The 18,990-nt window shown below is 33.6% G+C and overlaps 1 protein-coding gene across 1 annotated transcript; it reads right to left on the bottom strand.

The window, feature by feature from the left end:
* Positions 1-342: 342 nt before the first annotated feature.
* LOC125855774 (pheromone-processing carboxypeptidase KEX1-like) lies at positions 343-903 on the bottom strand. Its single transcript, XM_049535479.1, has one exon. The coding sequence runs from the start codon at positions 901-903 to the stop codon at positions 343-345; it is 561 nt and encodes a 186-aa protein (XP_049391436.1).
* Positions 904-18,990: the final 18,087 nt, after the last annotated feature.

The raw sequence follows: 18,990 nt of genomic DNA, 5'->3' as shown, positions 1-18,990 counted from the left end.
ACCTTCGTTTTAAGGGTCAAGTTTTAAGTTAAGCAAAGAGTAAACTTGAAGTTCTTTTCTTCAAAAGTATATGGGGACTAAGTATTCCCAAAGAGATTTAAAATGTTTTCACATTTAAATAAGAATGGAAACTGAAATTTTCAAAGAGCCTTTGGGCTTGTTTTCAGCAAAAGTAANAAAGAAATATTAAAAGAAAAACTAATAAACATAAGGGATTAAATTTGACATACGTAAAAACTTGAAATAAAAGTCACAATAGACATTTGTGACATGATTTTCGCCTTTTTCATCAGTCGTAGAACATAGCAGCACATTAGAGTCGTATGGTTCTGAAAATTGGCGTTATATTTTTCCTCTTTCATTTTGATCTTCATCCATTTCCTCTGTTGTTCCATCTCCTTCTTCCTTTGTTTCTTCATTTTCATCTTCTTCTCCATTGGTGTTTTCTTGGTTTCCATCCTCGCTTTTTTCTTCATGTAGTTTAGATTCTTGATTTTCATTCTGGCCATTATGCTCCGTTTGTCCTTTTTCTTCATGAATTTTACTTAATTTATTCGCGTCATAAATAGTCTTTGTTGCATTTCCATCTTCTTCTTCATCAGAATGTAATTTCTTACGTTTATTCAACGCGAAGATGATGCAATTGGTAGAAAAAGCATCGGACATAACAACTTCTTTCGAAGAAACATCAGAGATAAATTCTTTCTCTTCTTCTTCTTTCATAATTTGACTGAACGATTCGTCACATAATAGATCTATTTCATGAATATCAGCGATTCGATTTTCTAATTGTTTATTATTTCTTTCGGCCTGTGAACGAGGATTGAAAATTGGTGAAGAGGTAGTTGAAGATGAAGATGAAAATACTCTATTTTCAAAAATTGATTTCAGTTCAGGTAACATTTTCTGTAGGGAGAATCAAAATAGAAAGAAAAAGGAATAGATATTTACACTTGTTTTTAATATGAAGTGATTGAAGAGATTGTTAATCGCAGTTATATAATAAAAATAATTAGACTTTTATACGCATTGATAACATGATTATGATGATATGATCGGAGTAAAAAAGTTTGACTATAAAAAAACCGATTTTTAGTACAACATTTATTAGTGTTTTATTTTAGTTCTTTTCAATTACTTTGGATTTTGTTTTTTAGTACAACATTTATTAGTGTTTTATTTTAGCTCTTTTCAATTACTTTGGATTATTTCAAGGAAAAACTAATCACAAAATGTAACACATCGGTCCTAGAAAGAGCTAATTTTAGAAAGAACTAAATTGGAAAGAGCTAAATTGGGAGTTGTACAAGTTAGATTCCAATTGTGAGTTTTTGGGTCAACTTCAAACGACCATAACGTTTAGTACAGGATGAGTTAGGTGGACAATGAGATATAAAATGAAATATCTCTGAGTCCTCTTTCCAACGCCACCGAGTTTGCTAAATTCTGAGTTCGAATGAAGGAGATATGCCCGTTTGAGTTCAACCTGTCCAATTAAGAAAATTCATCCGAATTAAGGAGAAGTATTTTGGTCTTTTTCTTACCCTCCGCTAAGTTTTCACGTTTTGGTTACCCCAAATAGGGGTCTAAACTGATTTAGATCAGTTGTCACAATTCCTAAACACACTTAGGGTTTTAGAGAGAAGTGCAAGAGGAGGAAAAGGAGAAATTCAAGCGTTCGTTCAAGATTCTTGTGATTGTTGAGGAGTTTTGCCAAGGATTTGATCCTTAGGAGGTATGTAAGTTCTCATAGTATTGGTTTTGTTCATCCACATGCCAATCATATGATTTTTATCCATAATTTCATTCTTGAGGTTGAATGATTTGAGTTCTTGAGGTTTTGTGCTTCGTTCTTTGATAATAAAGTTCTTGTTGAGTTCTTGAGGTGAGAGTTCCGAATGAGTGTTATTCTTGGTGGGTTTTGGTGTAGATTTCATTGTAATTATGTCGGGTATAAGAATTCAAAAGAGTTTGAGGGAAATCGTTCGATTCTAAGGGAGTTAGACATGAAATTGGAGCAAGCAAATTCATCAAAATCTGGGCATATAGGTGGGTGTCGTGCCACTCAGTGCTCCCCAAACCACTTTTAGTAGTTTGGGTCATGGTGCACCATGCCACTCAGTGCGCCCCAAACCACCTTCAGTAGTTTAGGGGTTGGCGCCCAGCTCCACTCAATGCGTTAGGGTCGCCAGGTCCCCTACCCTTTCGACCTTCTTTCCGTGTGAGTTCCCTCAAATCGTACCTATGTTTTCTACTTGATATCCACACTTAAAATCTTCATTAATCCTTGAGTCATGCATATCCAAGTCATAAATCTTGAATTTATAATTCAAATTCAAGGTAGAGTTGCTCCTATATAAACTACTGGAAGATCATAGTGAAGAAGTCGGGACCTAATAAAAAAAGTAAACCTGAAGTGTTGCGAAAAACTGGGATGATAAACAAAACGGAATGTATCGAATTTTTCAGAGATCAAAGCAGGACTCGACAAAAGAGAAAGTATCATAGTATGTCGTCCAACTTCACTTGCCTCTATGGGAGGCTCGCTCCGGGAATGTTCAGATCACTTACAATACACGGGCTCTACGAAGGAAGGGGTTGGGTCAGAAGCGTTTTCAATATAATTCTTTTTCCTCAGTGTAAAGTTTGAGGAAGTTCTTCGAGTCATTTTGAGAAGTATTTTACAACATTTTAAAACTTGTTTTAAGACTTGAGTACTTGAGTATGAGGGTGAGGAGAGTTGAGTTTCATTTTTCAAACTGAATATATGGGAACTAAGTATTCCCAAGTGTAAATACTTTTACATTTAAAATTAGAGGATACCTTGATTTCCATATGAGTTCATGAGGAGTTTTGAGCACTATCTTTTTTAAGAGAATATTTTGGGTAATTATCTCAAAGTTGAGGATGATGAAATGTTTTTAAACATATGAGCATGTGTTATATTATTGGGATTAGAATTGAGAACCGATATGGAAACGAGTTCAGACAACTCAAAGTCCTCACTATGTTTGCCAACACGGGTAAAGGGTCATACTTTTTAGATGATTTCTTATTGCTTTTAAGCATAGCTTAGTGGATCCAATTAGTTGAGGATGTCTTATACTTCGGCAAGGTATAGAACAGTTCTGGCAGCGTGGGCGAGATGTTGTATCATCACATAACTCAGTGATGGCTGTCGGTTAGAGAATCTCCCAAATAAGAGTAAAGAGTTAGTATTGTATTTTTAAATACATTGAGTTGTTATTTACTGTTTTTAAAACTTTCTTTATAATGCATCTTTATTGTTGCTTTTATATTAAACTGAGTTGAGTATTTCCGAGTTTGAGTATCTTTGAGTATATTTGAGTATCCTTAAGTATCCTTGAGTTGAGATGAGGTGAGTATATTATTCCTTCTTATCAGTTCAAGCTTATGTTTGTGCTTTAGAATTTCCCTTGCATGCTCGTACATTCCATGTACTGACATCATTTGACATGCATCTTTCATGATGCAGATACATGTAACCAGAGTCATCAACAGGCGCTCCGTTGATACCACTTGCAGTCCCAGAGTTTGATTGGCGAGCCTCCTTGCTTTCCAGAGGGCTCCACACTTTACTTTTATTCTCAGTTTGTTAGGATGATCGGGGGTCTTGTCCCGACATCCATCGTAGTACTTAGAGGCTTCATATATAATAGTGTTTTGAGGATTCTTTTCATTTCCATTGTTAAATGTTTAAGACTTGAGTTGCCTCTTTTGGCCAGTTAAATTTGTTTTCTTTAAAATATTCTGAGTTATGTATTTGAGACATTGAGTTAAATCTCTACTTTCGGGTTCATCTATCGTTGAGTAAGTCTTCCGCTAAGTATTGAGCCACGCCAAGGGTTCGCTAGGGGACCATCAATAATTTTTGTATCTCTTTATTTTTTTTTCTTTTTGGTTTTCAATATAATATTTAGTATCCGTATTAAGGATGGAGGAATCTCAATCACTCCTTCATGACAAAAATAATTAGACTTTTATACACATTGATAATATGATTATGATGATCTGATCGGAATAAAAAAGTTTGACTATAAAAGAATTGATTTTTAGTACAACATTTATTACTATTTTATTTTAGTTCTTTTCAATTACTTTAGATTATTTCAAGGAAAAACTAATGACAAAATATTGTTCTTTGTATCTTTTTTTTCTTTATTCTTGTTGGTTTTCAATATGATATTTAGTATTCTGTTATGGATGGAGGAATCTCAATCACTCCACTATAATTTATGAAAGAACATTGAAAAAATTCAAGCATATTTCTCTAGTTTTTATTTTAGTACATTTTCTTAAACAATGGATTTATCATTTGTAATCTTCTTAATTTAGTTGATAAGAAAATAAAATTAGAGCGAAAATTCAATGTGTCAATCTTAAAAGTTGTTGCCAAATATATATAAGTCAAACTTTGTAATTACCATTTAGTTCATTATCTTCCTCTAATTGTTAGTTTGGTGTGTGTTTATATATACGGGTAATATTTTTATAATTTTTTTAAACTTATATTTATGTTTCTCTAAAAAATATACTCAAGAAATCTATTTTATCATTACTTTTCTATCACTTTTATGTCTTTCTTTTTTTTAAAAAAAATCACTTTCTAAAAAAATTTAACAATCATCATCACACATCTATCACCGTTACTTTTTTAAAAAGAATTCTCTTTTTAAAAAATTTAAATGTCACTATTACATATCTATCACTTTTGTGTCATTTCAAAATTTTGCCGCTACTCAAGAAATCTTTTCCTCATCAATAATCTTTCATATTTTTATCTTTCCGACTATTTTCTTTTCTTTTCCAGAACTCTTTCGTTTTTATCACATCTCTTTTACTTCATCTGATCTATTTTTGTTGTCCTATTTACTAAAACTAGTAGTTCAAAATAATTATTATTTTTGAAAATCAAGCTATAATTAATTATTTTCTTCTACATTTTTCTTTACTCAAAATATATGGTGAAAATAGAGTACTATTAATTTGATCTATTAAATTATAAAAATAATTTAGTCAAATTATTTTTTTGGTTATTATTTTTAAGAAAGGTGCAAAGAAAAATATGATAAGTAAAATACATCGGGGATTACATTTTTTCCTCCTAAAAAATCCCTTAGTCACTTAATTATGACAAAAATATCCAACAGCTTTCCATGCACATATACCTCTAATTCCCTGAAAAGCTTCTTATAGGAAAATCTTATTGTAACGATCCAATCCGTTATTACGCTAAATATATGTGGTAAATATGTATGAGTTTTAATTTTTAATTTTCTTTCAATATGAATTGACCCCGAGATATCAATTGCTTTGTTTATTGTAACACGTCAAATCGATTCAATGAAATTTGATATTTTATAGGTTTTAAGATAAATTCTTTAGTATAGGAGTTAATTAGATGTGAACTAAGTTCATACGAAATCCCTAGCATAAAGTTGAGTTGAAAATATCCTTACCAATTGAGCTTTTGTATAAGTTTTTACTGGAGTCAACTTCAAATGAACACCCCTCTCAAAATCTTAGGTTCAAGAAATTATGGGAAAACCTATGTGAAGGTGTATTTGTCAGGATCCGAGTCTACACCCTGGACGTGGTCGGCACACAAGAACCATTGCTGGTCCCCAAGCAAACCCTCATCCTGGTTGACTACAAGCGGAAGACTAACTTAAGCATTCAAAAGCTTAAAATTGAAATAAAAGTTAATAAAACTGAAATATAAAACTTTAACTCAAATGAAGTACTCTGAATATAAAAATAATATTCAACTCGCCATAAAATAGGCAACTTAAGTCTTTAAAATATTTAATAAAATAAATGATACAGACTTCTCAACTATACTAACTATCTATGAAGCCTCTAACTGATAAAGATGGAAGTCGGGACAAGACCCACGACATCCTAACTAAATTGAAAAGTCAATGAAATCCTTCGGAAACAAGGAGGCTCGCCATAGCTAACTCGAACTCTCGGATGTATCAACGCAGCTCCTGTTGATGATCCTGAATACCTGTGTCTGCATTATGAGAAGATGCAGGCCAAATGGCTCAGTACGTGGAATGTACGAGCATGTAAGAGGAATTCTAAAGCATAAACATAAGTTTGAAACTTGATAAAACAGGAAACATACTTACCTCTTCTCAAACTTACATAACTCAAGGAGTACTCAAGGATATTCAAAAATACTCAACTCAGAGGTACTCAAGGATAAGATACTCAACTCAAAGATATGATATTTGACTATGGGTACTCAACTCAACATGACCGAACTCATTTCAATATAAAGCAATTTAAAATAAGTGCAATATAAAGAAACAAACTGTTTAAAAACATGATGTCAACTTTGTGTGTATGCAAGGATACAACATAACTTTGAAATGTATGTAAAAATACAAATAACTGTGTATATAAAAATACAATAACTTTTGTGGGAGTTTCTCTAACCGATAACCATCACTTACGAGCTATAGTGATGATACAACACTTTACCTCGTGTTGCCAAGGACCATCCTATTCCTTGCCATCGGTATAGGACCTTACTTAACTTAGTGGATCCACTAGCTTAACTTACGTGATCATCTAAAAAGTATGACCCGTTAAATCTCATGTTAGCCACATGGTTCTTATGGAGATTTGAGTTAATATGAACTCGCGTCCCCAATTCGGTGCTCAATACTACTCCCAAAATATGCTTTAGCTCATATGTGTTTTAAACACCTCTTTCTTTAGTTTAAGATAATTACTCAAAAACTTAGCTTAAAAGCTCTCTTGGAATCGATGTTCCCTTTTTTTAAAACTAGTCCAAAGGCTCTTTTGGAAATCATAGTTCCTTTCTTGCTCAAATGTGAAAACATTTATAAACTTCTTTGGGAATACTTAGTTCCCTAATAACTTTTGAGAAATGAACTCAACTCTTTACTCTTTGCTTAACTCAAAACTTAAGTCTTAAAACAAAGTTAAAACGTCTATAAAAGACTTTACTCTTACTCTTTACTTAACTTCAAAGCTTAAGTCTTAAAACAAAGTTAAAACGTTTATAAAAGACTTTACTCTACTTAACTTCAAAGCTTAAGTTTTAAAACAAAGTTAAAACATTTGTAAAAGACTCCTTAAAATATGGTTAATGTCGAATTAGGGACATGAATGACTCAATGCAAGGTTTTCAATAACCATAGATATAACTCAATACTTGGAACTTAAGAACTTCAATGATACTACTCATTTAAAGAATGTTCAACTCAAAGGATTCATGCGGAATTATAAGCATGAACTTCTTAACTCAAGAACTCAAAGATACTTCTCAAAAGGGCTTAGGAACTCAACACTTAAAGGCTTAAAACTTGAATATACCACTTCTTTGAAAGATGCTCAACTTACGAAGTTCATGCGAAATTATGGGCATGAAACAACTCGACTCAATGGTCTACATAACAACATGGACTCATGTATACGAATCTTCTCATTCTCTTACTTACTTTCTCATAACTTAGTTCAAATCTATAGTTAATCTCAAAGGATTCACAATTGAACTCAAAGGCTTACTTGAACTTTACTCTTAACTCTCTCTTGAATGTGAATTATGAATTCAAGAGTTTTGGTTCATGATATGAGGGATCTCATGATGACAAAGTAGATTCATGAATACATTCTCCTCATCCTCATACTCACTTGCTGAAGTTTTGAAACAAGTTACTAATAGGTGTAGAAGACTCCTAAAAAAGACTCTAAGGGACCTTATCAAAAGGTTTGAAAGAACTCTCAAACTTGACTCTCAACTCTACCTTGAATTTGATTTATGAATTCAAGGTTATGATCATGTTAGGAATGGTTTTAGGTGTTTAGAAGTAGCTTAAAGTAGTTAGAATCGAAAAGGAGTGGAGGTGCACTTTAAACGAACTCAAACGGGGCAACCGACGACAAACTAAGTGGGGCAGGCCACCCTGGCGCTATAGGTGGTGCGGGGCACCAGCCCCTAAACTTCATAGGTGGGTTTGGGGCGCTCTGGCAAGCGCATCGCGCCAGGCCCCCAACCCAGAAAATTTAACAAGTTTCTTTTCTCGTTTTCTCGCCCTATTTCGCCTAGAATCAAATGGTTTCTTCCCCCAATCACTTAGAATTGATTACTTAACATAAGTACACTCTAATATACTCAGTACATCCCTTAAAACACTCACTTTGATCTCAAGAAATCATCCAAAACCCAACACAACAAGATTTAGAATGAACTTCAAGAACACCTATCAAGAACTCAAATCTTTCAACTTCAAGAATGAAATTTGCGCTGAAAATAGCATGTTTGGCGTGTGGGTGAAAAAACTCAACACTATGGAAGCTTACATACCTCTTAGGGATTAAACCCAAGGCAAAAATCCGCAACAAGATGCAAGAATCTCGACGAACGCTTTCATCATTTCTCTTTTCTCCTCTTTTCTCTTCTTCTTTTCTCAATTAAAACCCTAGGCGTATTTTAGGATTATAAAACTGAACATTAATAATATTAGACCCTTAAAATATTACTAAAAATGAATTAAATCTGATGGGTAAGGAAATGACCAAAATACCCCTCTAAAATCCGATTTTGACTTTCCTTAACTGGACAGCCTAACTTCAAAAGGCCATATCTCACTCATCCGACCTCGAAACTTAGTAAAATCGGCGGTGTTGGAAAGATAATTCAAAGATATTTCCTACAGTATCTGGTATAACACCCAATGCATCCTAAGCTAGGAGTTATGATCGTTTGAAGTCAACCCAAAACTCATACTTAGCCTAACTTGCAAAATTTCAAATTTTGCTATTTCCAATTTAGTTCTTTTTGGAACTCAAGGTGCTACATCTAGTGACCTGACCTTAAAACGTAAGAAATTTTTAATTCCTAGGAAAAATCTCACTCACTACGATGAACGGTTCGAGTCTTAGTTCGAAAAAAAATCTGGGGTGTTACAGTATTATCCCCTAGAATTGCTTCTAGATTGTAAACCAATACTTTCTAGCATGAAATTGTTATTCTAAAACATCAATTGTGGTGGTTGTGAATCTTTAATTCAACAAAAATGGACCTTTAGCATAAAAAATGCTTTAGGGGTAATTGGAGTGAAAACTTCATTTATTGAGATAATGTGAGTATTGTAGAAGTAAATAATGATTAATTGACCCTTGGGTAATGTTATAGACTATCAATAAGATTATAATTAGTGAGTTTGAATTTCTAAAGCATTTAGTTAAAGATTAAATAATTAATTACCCTTGTAATTGGTTGTTTATTTGTCACGATTCAACCTGTCGTGAGAGGCACCCTGTAACACCCCAAAAAATTTTTGAGCTAAGACTTGAACCGTCCTTCGTTGTGAGTAGAATTTTACTAAGGAATTTAAAATTTCTTAAGTATTAAGGTCAGGTCACTAGATGTAGCACCTTGAGTTTCAAAAAGAACTAAATTGAAAATAGCAAAAATCTGAAATTTTGCAAGTTAAGCTAAGTATGAGTTTTGGGTTGACCTCAAACGACCATAACTCCTAGCTCAGGATGATTTAGGTGTTCTATCAAATACCGTAGGAAATATATTTGAATTATCTTTCCAACGCCACCAAGTTTTCTCAGTTTCGAGTTCGTATGAGGGAGATATGTGCATTCGAAGTTGGGCTGTCTAGATAAGAAAAGTCAAAACCGGATTTTAGAGGGGTATTTTGGTCTTTTCCTTACCAAATCAGATTTAATTCATTTTAGTAAGGTTTTAAGGGTCTAATCCTATTAGGTTCAGTTTTATAATCCTAAAATACTTCTAGGGTTTTAGTTGAGAGTTTAAGAAGAGAAAAGAGGAGAGGATCAAGCGTTCGTCGAGATTCTTGCGTGTTGTAACGGATTTTCGCCATGGATTTGATCCCTAAGAGGTATGTAAGCTTCCATAGTGTTGGGCTTATTCATCCACAGTCCAAGCATGTTATTTTCAGCGCAAATTTCATTCTTGAAGTTGAAAGATTTGAGTTCTTCATAAGTGATCTTGAAGTTCATTCTAAATCTTGTTGTGTTGGCTTTTGGATGATTTCTTGAGATCAAAGTGAGTGTTTTAAGGGATGTACTGAGTAGATTAGAGTGTGTAATCAATTCTAAGTGATTGGAAAAGAAACCGTTCGATTCTAGGCGAGTTAGGGTGGGAAAACGAGCAAAGAAATTCGTCGGGTTTTCTGGGTTGGGGCCTGGTGTGTCGAGCCAGCCAGAGAGCCCCAAAGTAGGCTCTGAATTTTAGGGGCTGGCGCTCTGCGCCACCCATAGCCCCAGGGTCGCCTTCCTCGTCCAGTTTGCAATTGGTTGTTCCGTTTGAGTTCTTTCGAAGGGTACCTTCACTCTTTTTCGATTCTAACTACTCTAAGCTACTTCTAAACATCTAAAATCATTCCTAACATAATCATAATCTTGAATTAATAATTCAAATTCAAGGTAGAGTTGAGAGTTAAGTTTATGAGAATTCATTCGAACATTCTAAGAAAGTCCCTTTGAGTCCTTTTGTGGAGTCTTCTACAACTTCTAGTAACTTGTTTCAAGACTCAAGTAAGTGAGCATGAGAGTGAGGATAATGTATTCATGAGTCTACTTTGTCATCATGAGATCCTTCATATCATGAACCATAACTCTTGAATTCATAATTCACATTCAAGAGAGAGTTAAGAGTAGAGTTCAAGAAAGTTTTTGAGTTCAATTGTGAATCCTTTGTGATCAACTATCGATTTGAGCTAATTTTTGAAGAAGTAAGTATGAGAATGAAAAGAGTGGTATACATGAGTTCCATAATGTTCTTTAGACCCTCGAATCGAATCGTTCATGCCCATAACTTCCGCATGAACTCCATTAGTTGAGTACCTTTGAGATGAGTAGTATCTTCAAGTTAAAAGTCTTGGGTATGGAGTTCCTAATCCCCTTTGATATTATATTTCTAATCATGGGACTATTACATGTTACCTATGAAGTCCTTGAGTTGAATTGTTCATGCCCATAATTTCGCATGAACCTTATAAGTCGAACAATCTTGAGATGAGAAGTATCTTTGAGTCCTTGAGTTGAGTAGTTCATGCTCATAATTCCGCATGAACCCTTTGAGTTGAGTATTCTTGAAACGAGTATTACCATTGAAGTTCTTGAGTTCCAAGTATTGAGTTCTATCTATGGTTATTGAAAACCTTCTATTGAGTTGTTCACGTACATAATTCGGCATGAACCATATTTTAAGAAATCTTTTACAAACGTTTTAACTTTGTTTTAAGACTTAAGTTTTGAGTTATGCAAAGAGTAAAGAGTAAAGAGTTGAGTTCATTTCTTCAAAAGAGTATATCGGGACTATGTATTCCTAAAGAGTAAATATTTTCACATTTAAATAAAAGGAAACTGAGATTTCAAAAGAGCCTTTGAGCTAGTTTTTCAGTAAAGAGGAAACTATGGTTTCCAAGAGAGCTTTTAAGCTAAGTTTTGAGTAATTATCTCAAACCAAAGAAAGAGTTTTGTTCTTTACAAACATATGAGCTAAGTATATTTTGGGAGTAGTATTGAACATTGATATGGGGATGCGAGTTCAGATAACTCAAGTCTCCATAAACCATGTAGCCATCATGGGTAGTAAAGGATCATACTTTTTAGATGACTCCTTAAGATGATTTTAGCATAGACTAGTGGATCCACTTAGTGAGTTAGGTTCTATACCCCCGGCAAGGTATAGGATGGTCCTTGGCATCATGAGGTAAAGTGTTGTATCACTCTTAAGTGATGGTTGTCGGTTAGAGAAACTCCCATAGAGTTATATTGTATTTTTATATACATACTGAGTATTATTGTATTTTTCAATACATTGAATTGCTATCTACAATTTTACAGCTTTTCTTATATATTGCATCTTTTACTGTTGCATTATCCTTGAGTATTTCGAGTTGAGTATCTTATCATTGAGTACTTTTGAGTTGAGTAAGTTTGAGTAGTTTTGAGTATACCTCTGAGTTGAATATCTACTTATTGAGTTGAGCTATGTTTCTTTGAGTTGAGTGAGTTGAGAAGAGGTAAGTATGTTTCCCTTTTATCAAAGTTCAAGCTTATGTTTATGCTTTAGAATTCCTCTTACATGCTCGTACATTTCACGTACTGAGTCATTTGGCCTGCATCTTCTCATGATGCAGACACATGTATTCAGGATCATCAATCGGAGCTTCGTTGATACATCCGACAGTTCGAGTTAGCTATGGTGAGCCTCCTTGTTTTCGGAGGAATTCATTTACTTTTCAGTTTAGTCAGGATGTCATGGGTCTTGTCCCGACTTCCATCCTTAACAGTTAGAGGCTTCATAGATAGTCAGTATAGTTGAGAAGTTTGTATCATTTATTTTCTTAAATGTTTTAAAGACTTAAGTTGCCTATTTTATGGCGAGTTGATTATTTTATTCGGAGTTTTCTTTTGAGTTAAAGCTTTCTATTCAAGTTTCATGAATATTTATTCAGTTTTTAAGTTTTGTATGCTTGAGTTAGTCTTCCGCTTGAAGTCAGCCAAGATGAGGGTTCTGTTGGGGACCAACAATGGTTCTTGAGTGCCAGTCACGTCCAGGGTGTAGGCTCGGGTCGTGGCACACCCACACTAAGCCCTTGATAGGAGAACCAATTATCTACTAATACACAGTCAGCTAAACAACTAGAAGCAACAATTTTTCAATTATTTCATAACTAAAAACCATTATCATAAAATATTTACGAAAATAACCCCCTAAAATTTGAAAGTCGTGTACCAAAGCATCTGCGTAGCCTAGAATACGGGAATACACCCCAAGGCAAAAGAACTCTAAGTCCGAAAAATGGACTAGAGGTAAAAAATGAACCCATAGCGTGCCAGAAGATGAAGCTCATCTTTGAATTCAGAAAGCATGAGATTCATAACCGAGGTCGTGTAGCAACCGCGAAAATATGCTCTATACTCAATTAAAAAAAGAGCAAGTGCAGTATCAGTACACAAAATTCATAGTGAACTGATTGAATCATCAATGAGTTCCAATTATACAAAATATAAAGAGGAAACTGAAACTTAGTAAACAAAAAAATATGCAAATTAAATACAGTCAGAGTCAATAACATAAACATGACTCCAATCCTCATTCGGGCTCAACAACCATAACAAACATGCCCAACAACATTACAAAAAACAACATGGTTCACTCATCAAACCAACGCAAAGAACAATCACATGTACTAGGTGTAGTACCCGATCCAATCGATATGAAATTTATACCAGGCGTGGTACTCGAGCCAACCAATATATGTACCAGACGTAGAACCCGAGTCAACCAAGAGATATTTTGTGTCTGACGTGGTATTCGAGCCAACCGATAACATGTATCAAGCGTGGAACCCTAACCAATCAAAATCACACATCACACAATTACAATTAATACAATCAACTTATAAAACACAATCAAATAGGAAAAGTTCATTGCATGAGATTGACAACAAGATATCATTTCAGTTTGATCTCTTTCCAACTCCCTAACAACATATATATTGTACAAACATTACCAGCGGAATAGTTAAGATACACATATAATGTAAACGGGAAATAATTCAATCATCACCTACTTCAAATCAAGTCTAAAAGCTCTACTGAACCTGATATTTCCCTTGTTATGAAGCCTAGCTTGTTCTGGTCTATAAACAACAATGTAACACAAAATCATGTCAAAATGGCCTAAATATATCCAGATTATATCTTAATCCCAAACCTCATGCCAATCTTATGATTATTCCACTCAAACCAGGATTTTCCAATCAAACCTCCCTTAAGGTCACCACCACTAATTTTAAGGTCTAAGAATTGAATTACTAACTTGGAGGGAGTAATTTACTTCTCTTTACAAATGATTTTGATGGGAAAATGATGTAAGCCGCTTTAGGTCGCCTGCTCTTCCAAAAAAAAAACGTTCTTGAATGATAATGGGCGATTTTGAGAAATTTTATGCATTATTCACGACTTACCTCACCAAAGCAGTCCAATCTTGCTATACCGGAGGCGACGTAGTGAAATACCCACTATAACGCAAATTAATTCACCTGTTGTGGTGGCAAGCAAGGGACAAAAATTCGGAAATCCTCCCAAAATTGTCCATTTTGCAACACACCTTCAATCTTTGACATTTCAAACAAACCCCTTCACGCCAAGTTCGATATTGGGAGTTCTATTCTCCTGAATTCAGTTCCAAAAATTCCTAAGAATTCCCTAATGTCTTAGCAACAAGGAAAACAAACTATACTTAGACGTTTCACCCAATCATTTGTCTGAATTTCCCTAGACCTCATCTTGCTTAGAATTCTTCCAAGACTAGCCTAGCCTAAAAAGATTCAACTCTTCAAATAGAAAGCCTTCTCACTCACTTTCTTTTACAATTAGCTCACACATAAAGACCGAAAGGATCATTACATTATTAGATGTTGGACATTCAGAAGTGTAAAGGAAAGAAAAATGTATCCATGGAGAATCTTGCTTATTTCAAGGTCTCCCATTGAGGTATATAGGTTATGATTTATGAGTAGTAGAGTGTGGTTATAAAATGTGTTGCATAATATAGATTTGATGGGAGGATCATGATTAGGCCTACGGACATGGTGTTTTGATGAATAAAACATGGAATGTAAGTAAAAAAGATCAAATTGTGTATTAATAAGTTATTGTATGAATCCCTTGATGGGTGTTTTGTGTTAGTATGACTTACTTGATGTATTACAAAGTGCTAATGTGAATGTGACTTACTTCATAGTGTTCTCATGGAAGTGTGATATTCCTTTTTGTAATTAATGGCATGTTTGTCACTACAAGAAAAGGCTTATTAAGGATTAAGATTTAGGGATAGGTTTTAAATCTGGTCCCTACAAGTATATATTTATAGGAATGAGATAATTTTATGATCCCTAATTCATGTCTTTTATTTTCTAAATAAATAAAGTCTCTAAATAATAATAATAACGTCCGGTCTCTAATAATTACAAATCAGCATGAGGGACATAGAGGCACAAATAAAAAATAACTTTAACCTAATAATATCCGGTCTCTAATAATCACAAATTTGAGTATTTATTATATGGATTTAGTTTTGTACTATATGTTTGGTTTAGTACATATAATAAGTTGGACACTAAAACTTTAGATTGATTAAATAAAAATGACAAATTGGATATATTTTTGCCAGGATGCTTAGTAGAAAATTATATTTCTTGTTAAGCGTTTTTTTAAACCGTTCATTACTGTAAAATTAATAGTGAAATGTTAATATACTTTATTTGTAATTGATTACGAGTTATGTATATTTATACGTATATATGCAAGCATGACATTGTTGATGATTTTATTTATGTTGTTTGTGATTAGATATATATTGGAAATTGTATGATATTTCTTCTTCTTAAAAAACTTTTAGGACCACGAAAAATCATTCCTTAGATATGTTTAGACCAGAAAAATGGTCCCTAAAAATTCTTTAAGGACCGAAATTCTTATGGTCGCAAAATAATCTTTTAGGGACCAGTGATTCAATTCCGTCGTTATTGTTATTGACCTTTAGCGGTGAAGCGCATAGCAATTGACTTTTATGGACCATATTTGGATTTTAAGGGACTAGTTTTTCCTTGCCTAATAAACAGTTTTCTTGTAGTGTGATGCTTATGATTGCATGAGTTATCCCTTGATGAAATTATTGATTTTCTTGTATTGCAAGTATATTTATAATTGTGGTATAATGATGAGTTATATGTGTGAGAATGATAAGGATATCATGACGCATGGATATTATATTTATTATTAATTATTCGAGGGTTGGATGCCACGGTGATACGATTTGATGAGTCACTTAGAACCTATGTGAGCTTCTGAACGAGCGGTTATATATATCAAAGGATCGGGTACCATATTGGTATGATACATGAATGAAGTTGGTCCCCTGCAAGTCATGGATATTGGGTACAAGTAAGACACTTAGCTAGTGTGTATACAAATGAAAGAGTGTGATACAATGATCGATAGTATGTCTGATGACATTGATGTGCATATGTTTCAGTATATTGAGATGATTGCTTCAATTGTTGAGTTCTGTATAACTTTTGAAAAATAACTTTAAAAGGCTAGTTAGACACTAGAAAAACTAGAGAAAAGGCTATTCTCGATATCACTCGAGAAGTGTTACATGGTTGTAGGTCAGTTCATGTTTAGAGGATAATTAGTGTTAGTTTCATTATCATTGTACTTTGTGCCTTTTGGATGAGTGGTCTCGGGTCCAACCAAATCACGGCCGGGGATCCCTCCTTTGCAGGGGCGGAGCTACTGTAGCGGAACGGGGTTCGGCCGAACCCACTGGCTTTTCCGTAGATCTTATATTTGTATTAAAATATGAAGTGCTGTGTGTGTGTATATATATATATATATATATATTTCCTGCGAACCCATAGTCACATGGAAGCGTTTGGCCTAGTGGTAGTTGTGCACTTGGCTAGTTCGCTCACCCCCATGGAATGGGTTCGAATCTCTACGCACACTAATTTTTTAGATTAATTTCTAAACGCGTGTTTATATATAAAAAAAACATTAAAAAAATAGAATATCGTACTCTGAAACTACAATATCTGACTATTGATTTCTACTCACATTCAAAAAGTTTAACTCAATTTTTTTTCTCCAAAAGTTAGGGTTCTAACTTTTATTGTTGATCTAATTGCCACTATCCAACATCTGGCCTCCGGTGTGTACTCTTGTCTCTCCCTTTTCTTTTTTTTTCCTTATTCGTTTTTAGTGAATTAAATACTTGTATTTGTTCGTTAGTTTGATGATTGTTACTTTAGGTTAAGATTGTTGTTCTTTTTAAAAATTTAGAACCCACTGACATAGAATCCTGGCTCCGCCTCGAGCCCTTCTCCCTAACCATGATTCCGCGGATTGGGATTAGCACTAGCCTAACAAAGAGATCCATTTTTTACCCCAACCACAAGGATTGGCTCTTCCCATGCTATAATTGTTACAAACATACAATTTGGTTGCATTATAGTTTCCTTTATAACCTCCAACTATATTTTTATGGATTGGGACTAGAAATTTGTCCTTGCTAGGGAGTTTGAAAGGACATAAAAGTCAACCATCCAATTGTCAAGAGAAGTATTGAATTCTTTTGTAAAAAAAAAATACAGATAATTGACTGATGAGTGGTGATTTAGGGACCAATATTATAGAGTCAAAGAATGACCAAAATGACTTTTTTCTCATAAATTTTTGTACCTAATTACTTAAAGTCTGTAACCATTGACCAACTTTTCTATCAAGTTGTCTATATAAAATTAAGGGAAACTTTCGTATAAAACCACTCAAAAATAGCTTAATTATGCTACATAATTAAAGTTTGCTAATTGTAATTCGTAGCTGGAGGAGAGTGGCAAGCGAGATTGGGAGAGGGAGGAGAGAGGCGAGCGAGAGAGAGCAGAGAGTGGGAGAGAGGTGAATTATATATGTATATCGGTTAAATAATTGTATATATGTAACTGGTATACATATGTATTTGTATATCAGGCGAGCGAGGGAGGAGAGAGGCGAGCAAGATTGGGAGAGGGAGGAGAGAGGTGAGCAAGAGAGGACAATAATTTATATAATTTGCATCTTGTTGGTATAATTCGTGGGTACGTTTGTATAATTCGTGTGATTTGGTATAATTGAGTAATATAAAGTCTGAAATTATACAAATATGATAAAAACTTGAAATAACAAATTGATACAAACATAAAGATATGAACTTTAAATAGTTATACAAATTACATTATATAAATTATATTATACAAAATTCGAAAACTACACATTTATACAAACTTTAAAAAGTCATACACAAAAAGATTGAATGTATATGGTGATAAAACAGAAAAACCAAAGGAAATCATCATCATATACAAATACAAATCATCATATACAAATCAAACAAAAAATTGTTAGTTGCAAATTATACAATATGGTGAATTATACAAATGTGACTAATTATACAAAGTCTAAGTCAACTCACGTAATTAATGGTTAATGTTAGTCGCGAGTGATAATTATAGCAAACTATAGCTATAATGACTAATTAAATAGTATAAATTTGATTAATCGCGTAATTTTTCCTAAAATTAAATCTTTGAATTGATTGTTCATTTAGAACTGCTTCATAATCGTACATGCAAGACCAAGTTTATCCATATACAATGACTGGAATATCAACACAATAAAGAAGCAATTACTTCCGAATGCACAAGTAGACAAAATTGTGGTTGTACATTCATTGTTTGGTTACCAATCAATGTCGGTAATCCATACGTCCGATTAAATTCAAATTTGCACCAAAAAAATTCAAATAAAGGGGTTAAATGTTCTTTAACAAAGACGACTCGATACTCAAAAAGACTTCAACTTGCAGAGATCTTTGATTAAGAATAACATAATACTTACCACTCCACCGGAAAACGCCCTTGTTGGTTTGTTGTAAATAATTTAATATAGCCAAATCTTCCACTTGTAAATTATTTCATTAATTGTCAATCCCACTTGTGCATGAAGATTGGTTCTTATTCATTTTATTTTGGTTTTCAATTTATAAAGCGATAATATACAATGAAGTGCCTTGATTTTTGTCGATATCGGTATCCAATAAAATCCCATTATAATATGATGGTTCTTCATTACACGACGATTTGATCGATGATTCAAGTAACTCAATTTTCAATTATTCCTCCATTTATTTTTACTCGTCAAGTATATTTTTCGTGTCATGTCCAAAAATTGAAATGGGACGTGATTGATATCAGAGTCTAATTGTAAATCGTGATAGTTATGGATTTAAATCATTCCTTCAACTGTGTGTTCCTCAACCAACATGTGGTTTGAATATAACAGATATTGGTTCAAATCGCGTTTTCATTTTTAAGAAAAATAAAATACTATATAAGGGAT

This window comes from Solanum stenotomum, chromosome 2 (assembly GCF_019186545.1).
Source record: "Solanum stenotomum isolate F172 chromosome 2, ASM1918654v1, whole genome shotgun sequence".
Taxonomy (NCBI): domain Eukaryota; kingdom Viridiplantae; phylum Streptophyta; class Magnoliopsida; order Solanales; family Solanaceae; genus Solanum; species Solanum stenotomum.
The sequence above is the reverse complement of the archived record's forward strand: the minus strand, read 5'-3'. Positions and strand labels throughout refer to the sequence as shown.